At 45.6% G+C, this 14,436-nt stretch overlaps 2 protein-coding genes across 2 annotated transcripts; one reads left to right on the top strand and one right to left on the bottom strand.

Moving 5' to 3' along the window:
• The first annotated feature begins 3,433 nt into the window (after nt 1–3,433).
• On the top strand, nt 3,434–10,648 carry LOC127306390 (uncharacterized). The gene is made up of 5 exons (XM_051337013.2): nt 3,434–4,045; nt 7,353–7,668; nt 8,131–9,849; nt 10,176–10,293; nt 10,458–10,648. Exons 1-3 carry the CDS (start codon nt 3,698–3,700, stop codon nt 9,810–9,812), a joined length of 2,346 nt encoding a protein of 781 aa, XP_051192973.1. The 5' UTR covers nt 3,434–3,697; the 3' UTR covers nt 9,813–9,849; nt 10,176–10,293; nt 10,458–10,648.
• A 566-nt stretch (nt 10,649–11,214) lies between these two features.
• LOC127309376 (early nodulin-like protein 14) lies at nt 11,215–12,226 on the bottom strand. The gene is made up of 2 exons (XM_051340249.1): nt 11,881–12,226; nt 11,215–11,756 (listed from the first exon to the last, which is right to left on the bottom strand). Exons 1-2 carry the CDS (start codon nt 12,209–12,211, stop codon nt 11,386–11,388), a joined length of 702 nt encoding a protein of 233 aa, XP_051196209.1. The 5' UTR covers nt 12,212–12,226; the 3' UTR covers nt 11,215–11,385.
• Between the last annotated feature and the right edge of the window lie 2,210 nt (nt 12,227–14,436).

A 14,436-nucleotide genomic window follows, 5' to 3' on the forward strand; every position in this document is an offset into this window, starting at 1 on the left:
ACTTGTCAGATGTATAGGTGCACTAGTTCGGCGAAGAGATAGTGAAATACAAGTAGTATGGATGTATATGAGTGGTAATAGCAATCTGAATAAAATATGGCAGCGAGTAAACATGAAACAGAACAGTAAATAAGCGGAGATTCGATGTTTGGAAACAAGGCCTAGGGATCATACTTTCACTAGTGGACACTCTCAACATTGATCACATAATAAAACTACTCTACACTCTCTTGTTGGATGACAAACACCATTCGTTGTGTAGGGCTACAAGAGCACCTCAATGCCGGAGTTAACAAGCTCCACAACATTCGATGTTCATATTTAAATAACCTTAGAGTGCATGATAGACCAACGCAATTATACCGAGTACTAACATAGTATGCACACTGTCAACATCAGCTATGAAAGGGGGAATAGATCACATCAATACCATCATAGTAATAGTTAACTTCATAATCTACAAGAGATCACAATCATAACCTACACCAAGTACTTCATGATGCACACACTGTCAACATTACATCATGAAGGAGGAATAGACTACTTTAATAACATCACCAGAGTAACATAACTAGATCACAAAGAGAGAGATGAACGACATAGCTACGGTAGAGCCCTCAGCCCCAGGGGAGAATTACTCCCTCCTCATCATGTAGACAGCGATGGCGGTGAAGATGGCGGTGGAGATGGCTTCCGGGGGCAATTCCCCGTCCCGGGAGGGTGCCGGAACAGAGACTTCTGTCCCCCGAATTGGAGTTTCGCGATGGCGGCGGCTCTGGAAGGTTTTCTGGTGTTTCGTCAATCTGTGTCGATGTTTTAGGTCAGGGAGGCTTTTATAGGCGAAGAGGCGGAGTCGGAGGGGTTACGGGGCTCCCTCCTCATAGGGGGGCGCGCCCCCCCTTGGCCGCGCCGCCCTGTGGGGTGGGCCCCCTGGCTCCCCTCTGGTCACCCTTTGACTTTCTGGAAGGTCCCGGGAAAATAAGATGTTGGGCATTGATTTCGTCCGATTCCGAGAATATTTCCTTTGTAGGATTTCTGAAACCAAAAACAGCAGAAAACAGGAACTGGCACTTCGGCATCTCGTTAATAGGTTAGTTCCGGAAAATGCATAAAAACGATATAAAGTGTGAACAAAACATGTAGGTATTGTCATAAAACAAGCATGGAACATAAGAAATTATAGATACGTTTGAGACGTATCAATATCATATAAAACCACACCCATTAGACTTATTGAAAAGGTATGGAGTAAATAATTTGGAGGATGACTCCAATACACCGTTGTGGACAAGTTGTCAACATGATAGTAAAACCACCATAAACATGTGCCATGCCAACAAAGCCGCTCTCCAAAACTGGTTTAGAGGATATTTTATTTTGTTTCGCTTCCATTTTTTACTTCAAGAGGTTGTGTCAGTTAAAAAATAAAGTGTATATAAGTCAAAGTGGGCAAAAAAGGTGACGTGTTTTTCTCGTGTTTTTAGCGGGGGTGGCTCTACCGGTTCCCCGTGCCAGATTTGAAGGTCGGCCTCTTAATCATTCTAGCAGGCTCCACCCTGGCAGATCTAGAGCCAGTTCCACTCGCCAGATCTGAACGTCCTCATCTTAATGCTCCTATCGTGCTCCCCTCGCCGGATCTTGATTCGATTCCCCTGGCTAGATCTGAAGGTCAATGTCTTAATCCTCCTAGCACACTCCACCCTGTCTGATCTAGATCTGGTTCCTCGTGCCAGATCTGGAATTCTACGTCTTAGTCCTCCTAGGGAGCCCCCCCATCGGGTCTAGGGTCGTTTCCCTTGGCAAGATCTAAAGGTCGGCTTCTTAACCCTTCAAGTCTGCTCCTCCCTCCCAGATCTGGACTATGATGACCCTTCGTCGCTTGATCTAATGCGATTCTTGATGTTAGAGGTGAGGATGGATACCAGGACAAATACATGGTTGTGCCAACTGCGACAGTGGCGACACATGTGGGTGTCGTCTTCTTCATCTGAGGCATCACCGAAGTAAGTTCCCCTCCCTTCCCCCTCTTATTATCCTAGTGAAATCAAAAATACCGTGAGGGAGCTGAGCGATGAGATCCTCGTCGCCACCTTTATCAGCGATCACATGGTTGCTCCAGCGGCTTCCTTGAGAAGCGGCGTGCAGTGGGAGACAGGGGAGGCATGCGGCGGATTTAGGGTTTGGTTGCCGCCAGAGTAGCCCTGGTGGGAGCAGGGAGGCGGCCGATCAAACCATATTTTTGTTCTTTCTATTTTTACCTGCTGTCAAGTTCTTTCCTTTTTTGGCCAGGTCGAAAAAGAAATTGGTTAGGTTCCATTCAATGTCTGAAAAATCACGAAAGTTTGCACCTGAAGACCTTGTCTGGCCTGTTTCATGTAGTAGTGACTAATTGCTATATAGGGATGCAGTGTAGAACTCTAGCTTCTAGCTTAATTCAGGGTTAGCACTTGCCACAAATTCACCATGCTTTTCCAAATTTTGTCATTACCAAAACATGGGCCAGACAATGTTTATGTCACCAACATGGTGCATCACCAAGTGGTCTATGTCAAGCGGGTAAGCACGTGACATGGTGACAAGTAAACAAGTATTAATCATGTAATTTCCATTTTCTCTTTGATTTCATATGAAACCGCGCCCATTGGACTTATTAAAAAGGTACAAAGCAAAAGGACACGGAGGACGTCTATGCTAGGCCCCCGCCAACAAGTTGTCGGTATGTCTACTAAAACCACCGTAGACATGTGACATGCCAACAAAGCCACTCTGCCAAACAAAGGGACGGAGACAAGGGGGGACGAGGGGGCGGGGGGCTGTGCCCCTCTATGCTCATGATTTTCCTTTGAACACAAGGCATGGAAGCTCTTTGTTTATGTGATTTTAGCTAGTTCTGCCTCCCTCATACTAAGATTGCCCCCCTTATACTTCATTCCTGGCTCTGTTCCTGCCCAAACAGGTTAGATGACATTTTGTCTGGTTCCGAGCGTCCATTTTTTCTTCATGAGGTTGTGTCTAAGAAACGGTATGAAGAAATAATAAGGTGTCTCCAAGTCAAGGTGGTTACATATTTCATCTAAAAAATGGTGGTTACATATTTATTTTCTTAGAAAAGAGTATTGGTTAGGAAATAAATCAGAGCCTGCATTAGGAGGTCTTAGCCTCCACAGCCCACCAATAGCCCAGTTCTCCAGCCGAGCTTCCCAGCAGGCCCAATCTCACAACACACAAACCTCATCAAAAGAGGGAGAAAAAAACTAAACGGGCGTCACCCCCTGGGAAAGTCAAACCAACGTCACGGATACGACCTCCCACCCCCATGCCACCATCCAGGCCGTCCATCTGGCCCGGGTCCGGACCCCACACACCACCAACCCAACCCCCACCTCTCACAGAAAACCTCATCAGAGAACCTGGGATAAAAAAAACTTGCGTGCTCTGCTTCGCGTTCTACTCCCAGGAATCCCCTCTCTCTCATCGCCCCCGCACCGTCTCCCCCAAAACTTGAGCCCTGCCCGTCCCTCCGCTTCGGCCATCTCACCGCCACGCCATCTCTCTCGCACTCCCCGTCTTCTAATTGAGCGCCAAGCGGGAGAGACGCCGTTTGAATTGCGCCCGGCCTCAGCTTCCAGCGCCTTCTCGAACCTTCCCGAGAGGCCCCCTCCCGCCCACCTAGGGTTTCGCCTCTCTCTCTCAGTCCATGGGGGACGCCGCGGCGGCGTCGCCCCAGGCGGCGCCGCGGAAGCGCCGGCGCGGGGACGGGATGCGGCGGGTGGCGGAGATCGTGATGGTGCTGGCGGCGGCGGGGGAGGCGCGGGGCGGGCGGGCGCCCACGCCGGCGGAGCGCGCGCTCGCGGCCGAGGCGCGCGAGCGCCTGGCCGCCGCCGTCGCCGACGGCGCGGCCCGGCCCAGGGATCTGTTCCCCGGCGAGGCCGTGCGCGCCCTCGTCGAGGATCTCGGGCTCAACCGGGCCAGGGACCCCGCCGCCATGGGGTTCCGCCCGCCCAGGGCCTCCATCGCCGACAGGCTCCTTCTCACCAAGCGCAAGGTTTGTTTTCCCCAATTCACTCGCCGCCACTGTTTGTTGGCCTTGTGGTGTGCTGCTAGTACTAGCGGCCAGTATTGGAGCGATTTGGTGATGGTCGATGTGAAGCTGTATCGAATTCCATTAGCTAGATTATTATTAGACACCTGCTCGTAGAAGCGCAAGCTACTACAAGTATACCATGTGAATGCTACCTTATTCACTAGCTCATGTGCTCCTGTTGTACCCCTAGTTCGAGTTATTTCATCTGCCCTCACAAGCAGTAGAACATCCAGGATTATAGTCATGGTTGGTACGGGCAGTCTATGGCTGATGTGAGGATGTATAGAATTCCATTAGTTAGATTAGGCTGCCGCTCGTACAAGTGCAAGCTACTACAAGTATACCATCTGAATGCTACTTATTTACTAGCTCATGTGCTCCTGTTGTACCCTAGTTCAGGTTATTTCATCTGCCCTCACGAGAAGTAGCACATCCAGGATTATAGTCATGGTGCCGGTGGGTACATACATTCTATGGCCCATAGTTCTCTGATTCATCTCTAATAACTGTTATGTTCATTTTACACGTCACCATTGAAAATTGTTCAGTTACACAAACACTAACGAAAATCAAGTGACATCAACTAAACGGTAGCTTTGCAAAACATACCGTGTCTCGCTTGAGACCGTCAGCTGCAAAGCATAATAAGTGGAACAATTGTGCAACAATTTTGCTTTACTCAAGGCGCGAACGCTTCTTGCAGCTATTCATTCCAGCAACGTCCTGCCCACTAAGCCATTGGCAGCGTGCCTTGTGATTACAGAGCCACACAGCTGTACCCCAGGCATCGTTGCAGGACCACCACTGCTCATGAATTGCTCATAGAGTTTGTTTTAATGCGCGGCAAGAGTTCTGGCCATCTATTAGAAGGAGAAAGCAAAGAGAGGCAAGGAACATAGTCTGTGAAAGGAACAGCAAGGGCTCTGAAACACCCGAAAGATCACAGAAAGAGGAAAACGCCGAGCTAGGAAATGTTGATGTTATCGTCTTTTACCATGTTACACAACGTGTCTTAAGATGGACATCTTCATCAGGGCCGTCTCCAGAAATTTGGGGCCCCTGTGCAAAATGGAGGCCCCAGATGAGCCGAGCACCAACATAGGCGGAGGTAGAAGTTGGAGCGATCTTTTTTAATACGAAATCCCGAGGAAATAGGCTACTCGTATTTTATACATAAATGAAAATAGATAGGAGTAGAGAGTCATACAGATATGTATAGTACTAAGGGAGGATACAAGATGGAGCGATTTTGTCCGTAAGGAAAAGAAGGCGGAGTGATTGATCTCCTTTACTTATGGCGTATTGGTGTACATGCATTTTGTTGTTTTTGTTAAAACCAGTATGCGCGCATTTAAGTTGGAGGCTATGATCAAGTCCATCTGTGTTGTGTGTTGTAGTTGGGCTGGTTCTGTCTTTGGCCCAATGGGCATTAGAAGGAATCAAGAGGCAAAACCAGTCTCGCTAATAAAGTTTGGTTGTCCGCTGAATCCGTCCATACCCCTCCACAACCCAGATTCATGTCCTTCCTTTCTAATATCATTCCCAACGAGACATGGGCCCACAACTCAGATTCATCTCCTTCCTTTCTCCTATTGTTCGCAACGAGACAACATACAGTTTTGACTACTCAGAACCGTGGCGATGCATACGCGTATAAGATTTGGGGGCCCCAAAGTTTTGAGGGCCCTGTGCGGTCGCCCATCTCTCACGCCCCCATCGACGGCCGTGATCTTTTTGAATGTCATCTACAAACAGATTGCTCCGAAGTCCGAACCATAAACCGTGTTGGAGATTCCACAATTCCTCTCTTTCCAGATATTCCACCACGTGTAGATGACAATTCTGATATATAGGTACAGTTGTACACCAGGCACCATTGCAGGTCCACCACTGCTCATGAGTTTCTTTTCCTAAAATAGAGTATTTTTAATGTGCGACAAGTGCACTGCCCATTTATTAGAAAAAGAAAATAAATGGAGGCCAGTAACAAAGTCTGTAAAAGGAACAGCAAGGAGTCTGAAACATAGTTGCCAGCGATCCGGGTCGTGCGGGTCGAGGAACGGGGTCGAGGATCGAGGATCGACATCCTAGCGAACAAGGATCGACATGGGGTATACATCTCCGGTACGCCGATTTGGTACGCGGGTCGGAATCCATTTAATTTTGGGTCGATCCAGTCAGCCAGTCAGCCCACCACCACGTCAGCCCAGGAAACTCATCCGTTCCGTATTTCTTCTCCAGGAAGACGAAGCACCAAACAAATCCCCAAATTCCTTCGGTCTATTCCGATGACCAAGTCCAGCAGTGCCTCCCACGGTCAGAGCCCGACCTCCCCTAGTGAATTCCAGGCGACCAGGCGGCGACGGCGGTGACAGAGGAACGGAGCAGGGCAGGCCGCAATGCGACGGCGCCGTGAGACTGAGACCGTCGCTCAGCCGCCGGCATACATGGCAGGACGGAAACTGCGGCGGCATGCCTGGTATGCACTCGCCGCCTTGCAACTGCCGTGCTCAACATCAATCAAACGGGGTCGTGACCCGGCCACGAATCAGGTCGACCCGTTGTCGTTCCCGATCCTCGATCCGGGTCGATCGATCCGGGATCGTGGCACGCGGCACCGACCCCGAACCTGGCAACTATGGTCTGAAACACCTGAAAGATAATAAAAGGAGGAAATGCTGAGCTAGGAAATCAAGATGCAATCATTGTTTACCACCTTAGGCAAGATGCCTAAGAAGACAAACATTGTCCTGAATGTCATGTACAAACTGATTGCTCCGAAGTCCAACCCATAATCCTAGTCAGAGATTACACAATTCATCTCTTGCCAGATATTCCAGCAGGCGTAGGTGACGATGCTGATATAGTTACTTCCATCATGCACATATGTTGAGTAAATGTTTTTCTTTTGTTCCATGGTAACTTATAGCTTCAGGTTTCCCAAATTAACTTCCACAATTAGTGTCTTTGTGAATTTGCTTCTGCTGAGCTGACTGCTGTACTTGTAGATCTTGTTCTTGTTTTTGTTACTGCGGTGTATGTAATTGCTCTTTTCAGGAAATATTTAAACTTGGTATTTTTTAGATGTATGTCCTTATGATGTATTAGTTATATATTGCTTGAAAAAATAACTTTTATGAAGTAGTAATAATAATATCTAGCTGTTGAATCAGTCAATCACCTGAATTAACTCTGGACCTTTGTTTTATGCTAAACTTACTATATATCTGCTCACGGACAATTTTGGCTACCTTCTTTCATTCTGTAGATGGAAGAAGTTAAGGAACCTCCAGTGCAACAAGCAACCATCACACCACAAACAACTGGCTCAACTGGAATGGCTGAATTCCAAGGTTCACATGGAGCTCCCATGTTTGCTGGTGGATCTCTCAGGACTTCACCAGCTGTTGCAGCCTTGCCTACTACAGCCCCAGCAACTTCTAACTCTGTAATGGCCTTGAGACAGCATGGATCATCTCCTATAAAGCCAGTTACTAATCCTTCGGTTGTTGCTGTATCCCATACTGCTCAACCACATGTTAAGTTGGAAAGAGGTGTTAATGGTCCTTTGAATTTAACACGAGGTACTGCTACATCATCTTATCTAATGTCTACAGTGTTCATACTTCATTTCATTTGCATTCTGTGAGTTGAAACTTTCTATTTTTAGATCATGAACACCATTCTTTTTTTATAGAATAAATGTTTGCTTGGTTCTGAAAGAATGTCTTGCGGCACAAATATTATGCACACAAAACTCTTGGCAATTACACTATCTTTCGAGTTTATTGCCAGAGGTGTAAAAGACACAAAAAAAGACACTGAAAAATGAACTGTTCTTATAACTACAAGTATCTATGACCGAAACTGTCTAGATGTTTGTCGTCTAGCATTTAAATTTTTATGCGAGAACACGTAGTTGCTTAACTGTCACTTCCCATCGTGTCTGAAACTGTTTTTCGTATTTATGGTTGTAAAAAAAGATTTGGTACTCTTTGATTCTACTAGCTCAGAAACTAACTCACCTGTCTTGCCCACTGCTGCAGCGACCCCTGGCCACTTGAACAAATCACTGCATGATACATCTGCTAGGCCAAATCTTAATGCAGCACCGAGTACAAATCAGATCATCAAAAGTCAGGACACAAAGGTAGCAACAATTCAAGCTGCGACGGGAAACCCTGTTATGGGACATCATGCTACACAAGGAACAGCATCTGTTACTGCAAAACCTACTTTTGCCAACCACAATGCAATAGCAAAAAATGTTCAGCACGTTCTGCAACAGCCGGCAAATCATCCTAGTTGGACTCCACCATCAACCGAGTACATGCATGCTCGTTTGGACTGCCAGATATGCAAAGTTGCTATCATGGATGCGAACAGTTTGCTTGTTTGTGATGCTTGTGAGAGGGGAGCACACCTGAAATGCCTTCAGCATTATGGTAATAAAGGTGTTCCTACAGCTGACTGGCATTGTCCAACATGCGTAGCACAGAGTAAGGGTAAACCCCTGCCGCCAAAATACGGCAAGGTTACAAGAACTGTTGTAGCATCACAGGCTGGCCCACCTGGTGGTGGAACACAGTTCTCTGTTCAGGGAGCAGGAGAAAATATGATTGCGAAGGAAAATCAGCAAAAGGGTGCTACAAATGGAAATCTTACTAAGCCAAATTCCATGCAAGGTAGTAGCACTGTGCACAACAGTACTGTGTTGGCTCTTAGTGCTCCCACTGACCGTTCGCAAGCACAAATACACTCTATCTGTGAACCTGCAAAAGGAACTGCCAGTAATGCCGAAACATCCTCTAATGAAATGGAATGGAATGAGCAACCTTGCAGTAGTACAGGATGTGAATTGACTGCTGGCAGTAGTTTTGGTACTCCTTCTGGCAAATCTCCTGACGAAAAAGTGAGCAATGCAGTATCTTTGCACTCTGTCGATTCAGCCAACGACAACACTCACGGTCAGCAACCTACAGTAACTTCTAGGATAAATTGTTCGGATAGTTCATTTGTTGTTGCCGCTGAAGCAAAGGTCAAGTTGGAAGCACAGTCTGAAGCCCTTCCGAGCGGAGATGTGGAAATGGCTGCTAATAATGGGACACCTGTCGATCAAGTGATCCATGGTGCCACTGAAGAAAATATTAGGACTCAAGCAACCTCTGCGCCAAATGCAGACAATGTGGATATTACTAACAACATGGAAACACCAGTAGATCAGGGCAGCAATGTTGTTGCTGAAGAGAAGGTCCACACTGAAGCAGACTCTGAGACACATGCAATGGAAGATGTGGAGATGACTACCAGCACTGGGACACCAATAGGTCAAAGCAACAACACTGCTAAAGAAGTTGAGTTCCAGACTGATACAACCTCTCAGCCACATGTGATCAAAGATATGGAAGTGACTGCCAGCCCTGCAACAGGAGTGGATCAAAAGAGCAACAACGGTAGTGAAGAAAAACCCTGGTCTGAACAAATATGTGCTGTCAAAGATGTGCAAATGACCACCGATGCTATAGCAAATGGATTAGTTGAGAATGGAGTAACACCTCTGAGCGTAGAGGCGGACGCAGATGATTCTGACTTCAGTGCAATGCCAGATCATCATAGCAACCATCAGGTAATTCCAAACGGGGTGGTACATGTGAAGGATGAAGTTCTATGCAGTCAGGATGGTGAACTTGAGAGTTGCACTGCAGCACCAAAAGAAGAAACTGACTAGATTCAGTATTAGGGTTGCATCACATTTAGTTTTGCAGGTGCGTTTCTAACTTAACCTGTTTTATAAACTTACTATAATAGATGTTTTATTCAACTGGTAGTTTGATCTAAAATAAAATTAGCTGTTTCTATGTCTGATTTGTGGTAATACTAACATTTAAGAGCAATACATCTGGATATTTGGTTATTCTGGTGCAACAGTGGCATTCGGAACGTGCAGCCTGTCTGAATTGTGAGGGTCCAATATATTCTTGAAATGTTATAACCACTGTTTCTCTCCCCTTAAACACTGTACTATTAAACCCTTATAAATGCCTCTCAGATTTAGCATTGTGTATCCAACCTTACGTTTAATCTTTAACAGATGGGGAGTATGAAGGATCTGCCAGTAGTTCTGCTAGTGTCACTGATTAGCATGCTCTCTACATTCTTCTGGGTCACTCTTCATAGATTATGAGTCATGGACAGCTAATTTCGTCAAGGTTTGTACTGCGTGCTACCTTTAAAAACCTTTTATGACCTCTTTTCGGGTTTTCTCCTTGAATGATACGCACCCACCAGAGTATTATTCACTACTTTTATTAGTACCACCCAGCTTATTCTTCTTCATTTCTGCTGACATGAGATTTCCTTTAAATTTATGTAGGTCTATACTGCCTCTTGGTGCCTCATGAGGTTGTTGTACTTTATGTAGTTCATTCAAGCTATCCGTTTCTAGTTAGTTGATTCTTTTTCTTCCTTGATCCTCTGCGCTAATCTTCGAGTCTGTAATTAGATAGGCTTTTATTGTGAGGACTGAATTATTTTGCGTCATAATAATGACTTTTGCTTTCACAATCCTTGTTTGATGGCACCGGAGAATTGTTCTCATCCATCTCTGCCCGTCGAGGCATCCAAGTATCATTTTGGCTTGCTGTGCCTGCGACAGCGTGAAGGCCGCTTTGAGATGTGCATCCTGGGGACAGCCTGACAGGCTTACTCGGGTTAATTTGTTCCGTGCAACGTGCCTAGTTCAGCTCTGTCGCAGCTTTGCACATTGCCCAGTTTGACTTGCTCTTATGTTGCATGCGAACGGTGAAGCGATGGCGTGCTGTGAAGGCTTAGCGCTGCCACACAGAACTTTCATGTGTCAAGGTTGGTGTCCGACTGCCTCTATTGTGCTGGACATCACTATTCTGAAGAGATTGCGGTGAGCCGAATAAGCTCCAATGACTGCACGGTTACACTCCAGAGTCCAGAGTCCAAATCTTGCTTTCATAACACACCCCATAAACCCAGTAAATGAAGCAGGCTCGCCTTTCCCTGGAAAGAGCTCAACTTCACAGGTTCCATACAAAGATAACCAAATGAACCTAGTTAAATCACATCATTGACATATTGCTACAACTTGTGTGACATTCTGCTATGAAACATCACTGCTCCAAAAACTAAAATAGTATTATGAAACGGAGGTAGTATAAAATAAACAGCCGGTACACTTATTAACGAAATGAAACAGACATCTAGATCTAGGATAAGCAAGGCCATACATAGGCGATCTGATCATACACGCAGCGCTCTTCCTGCTCAAGTTCTCATGCACCTAGGTTCAGAAGACCCCACACAAAGACCAAGCACAATGCTGCGCGCACCAGCGGTGCCACTGCAACACCTGGGGAGCCGCTCGACGCCGACGGCGCGGGCGCCGTCGCGGCAGCTCCATCTTCCTCCGTCCGCGGGGACGCGCCGGCAGACACCGCAGCACCCACGTCGACGTGCAGCTTCAGCCCGCTCCTGCACTTGGCCGGGTCGGCGCTGACAAAATACCTCGCGCCTTCGTCGTCCAGGCCAACCCTGCTGAGCCCGTCCGTGTACATCCTGACGGGGTTGCCGACCTTGCATGCCGCGAACTCCGCCTCGCCTCCGACCTCTGCGATGCCGCCGTCCGTCGCCTCGTGCGCGAACCCTGAGAACCCCACGGTTCAGGCATCGAACTTGAGTACTTGACAATGCAGTGCTATGAGACTGAAAGATGGGGAACTGTAGAGATTCACGAGAGTGCGTGAGGCGTAGTGGTGGGCTGGACTTACAGAGGGAGTCTCCGACGGCGAAGAGCCTGTCGGCCGACCAGGCGAGGACGTCGGAGGCCACGTCCCACCCCGGGTCACCTCCGACGACATGGTGAACGGGAACGACGGCGGCAGCGGGTGCAGCTCCTGCGACGTGTTGATGCATGGTGACGGCCAGAAACAGAAGGCCGGTGGCGACGGCTGCCACCCGGCCGTGGTTCGTGGCGGAGGCGATAGGCATGTCGTGCGGTACGCCGGAATCGGAGCAGGAGGCGGGGGAGGAGATGGAATGGTACGGTGTGGTAGCTGTTCGCTGTAGGAGTGTCACACGATGAAGTGAGTCGTTTGCCATAAGTTGACTGGCCAAAGTAGTCTCCAACAACCAGTCCTGGCACGAGAATGGTAGGCTCTCAAAGCTGCATGAGCCAAAAAAAAAAGGAAACAAAGAAAATAAAGTTAAGTTTAAGCTGTGGATAGCTGGTCATAGCCTCATAGGTGGTAGAAGGATTGAATTTTGAGACAAAAGGTAGAAGAATTGCGAAAGTTGACTAGGCATTGCTGATTACTAAATTTGATGCACGAGCTCATGGAGAAGGGCCGGTAATTTATTTCAACACTGACCTAGTGGACACAAAGGAGAGAGAAACTAGTGAGGTCGCATGCAAAGCATAGTCAAAAACCACTCAATCCTTGGAAGGGGTATCATCAACAATATCCAAAGTCAGGGATATTTGAACCAAAGCAAAGTTGAGGGCCCTAGAAGAAACTACGGGGTAAAGTGAACTTGTCTCGGAAAACTAAGGGGGATAGTTGAGTAGGGGATGATTGTATAACCAAAGTGCAATGCATACTGGTTAGAATAATCTAGATTTACTATATGTTGGCAATATCTTTTGTAGAAAGGTCCCAAAATGAACAATCTAGCATATTCTTTTAGATGGCATAATCCAACGCACTATACTTCATCATGAAGAAAGGAAACGTTTCAAGTGGTTATTTAAGAGGGCGTTTCTAGGGTCTAGACATTTATTCGTTGACGTTTCTCATGATTACACAGCCAATGATCCAACTAGATATGTTGACTTAAGAGGTGTTTTCTAGGATCAAGGCAAATATATTAACAGTGAGGTTCGGATTATACTAGTTTGAAAAACACAACATTATTCCTTCGATGGCCTTTTACCATAATGATATACTTATCTATTAATGTAATTAAAAAAAATTATAAGTTAAGTAATGTGTAATAGGATCCTACATTCTCATGAACCACACCATTCCGTGTACATGGAGCATAAAAAATTACACTTATATATACATGATATATTCCACCTCTATATTTACCAATTTGTCCGTCAAAATATTAATAAAATTATTGTTCAAAAGTTCCACAATAAGTAGATGATAATTTTTCAATATAGATGATTCGTAAATAACTCAAGAGATTTACTAAATGAAACCTGGGTGAAGTATTATATCGTGTCACTTAATATTTGGAGTGTGATCTCGATGGGACATTAGAGCCATATTTTTTGTGACTGTCCACAAGCTATATCCGAGACAACAAACAAGTTGTCACTTGTAAAGTGTAAACGATTGCAATGCTAAGAACAAAATAGATTATGGTCATCATGTGTGAATAAATATACAATGTCGTTTGTACCATCAAAAATAAATTTGGTTTGATGTATACTTGTTGTTGCGGAGATGGAGATACAAGTAGGAAAGATACTACTGTAAAATTCATAGCAAAAAGAATATACTAAGTTTTCCCGCAAAAAAATAATATAATATTTTTGACTTCTTCTATTCAACTTTACAAATTCAAAACATTGCCATCATAAATGCTACGGATGAACCAAGTACCCAACCAAACACTTGCATTTTTGGGGACACAATGTTGCATTTGCCATGCATAGTGTGGTTTCTATCCGAACTGATTCTGGGTGGCATTGGTGAGGACGCAAGAGAGGCAGTGGCCACAACATTAGCTGTCTGCCTGCTCTGGAGTACAAAAAATCGATGGAAAATTGGAAAAAAATCGCATGGTTGCCCGCTAGGTCTGCATGTTTAGACAAAAATACAACATAATGGGGATCTCCACCTATTTTACTAAGAAACGTCTGTTATGAGTTGTATAAAAGATCAAAAGTGAGGGAAGAATCATTTTTCTCAATATTTTGGTAGAACTCTTTTTAAAGTTGCATCAAAATAAAATAAAAATTATGTACAAAATACATTCTCATTTGGGTGGTCTCTGGTTTCATTGTGAAATAAGTGCCTAACTCAGTATAAAAAACCATAATTTTCTCAAAGCCTTAACTTGTTGTTGCACAATTATCACACAAATATGTAGTGCAAGTAATTTTTTTTGCAAGAGCTAAATAAGAAGAGCAAGAACTATACAATCGAAATAGTCAAGCATGCAAATAGTAAGTTGGTGAAAACTTTCAGGAATCAGACCAGGAAGGAGTCAAGGAGGCACAAGAGGAAGGCCAAATAAATATGATGAAAGCCTATCTTTAGATGTTGGAACATACAACAAGTCAATCATTGGTACTGATTGACAAGTCGATATGT

This window comes from Lolium perenne, chromosome 6 (assembly GCF_019359855.2).
Source record: "Lolium perenne isolate Kyuss_39 chromosome 6, Kyuss_2.0, whole genome shotgun sequence".
Classification (NCBI taxonomy): domain Eukaryota; kingdom Viridiplantae; phylum Streptophyta; class Magnoliopsida; order Poales; family Poaceae; genus Lolium; species Lolium perenne.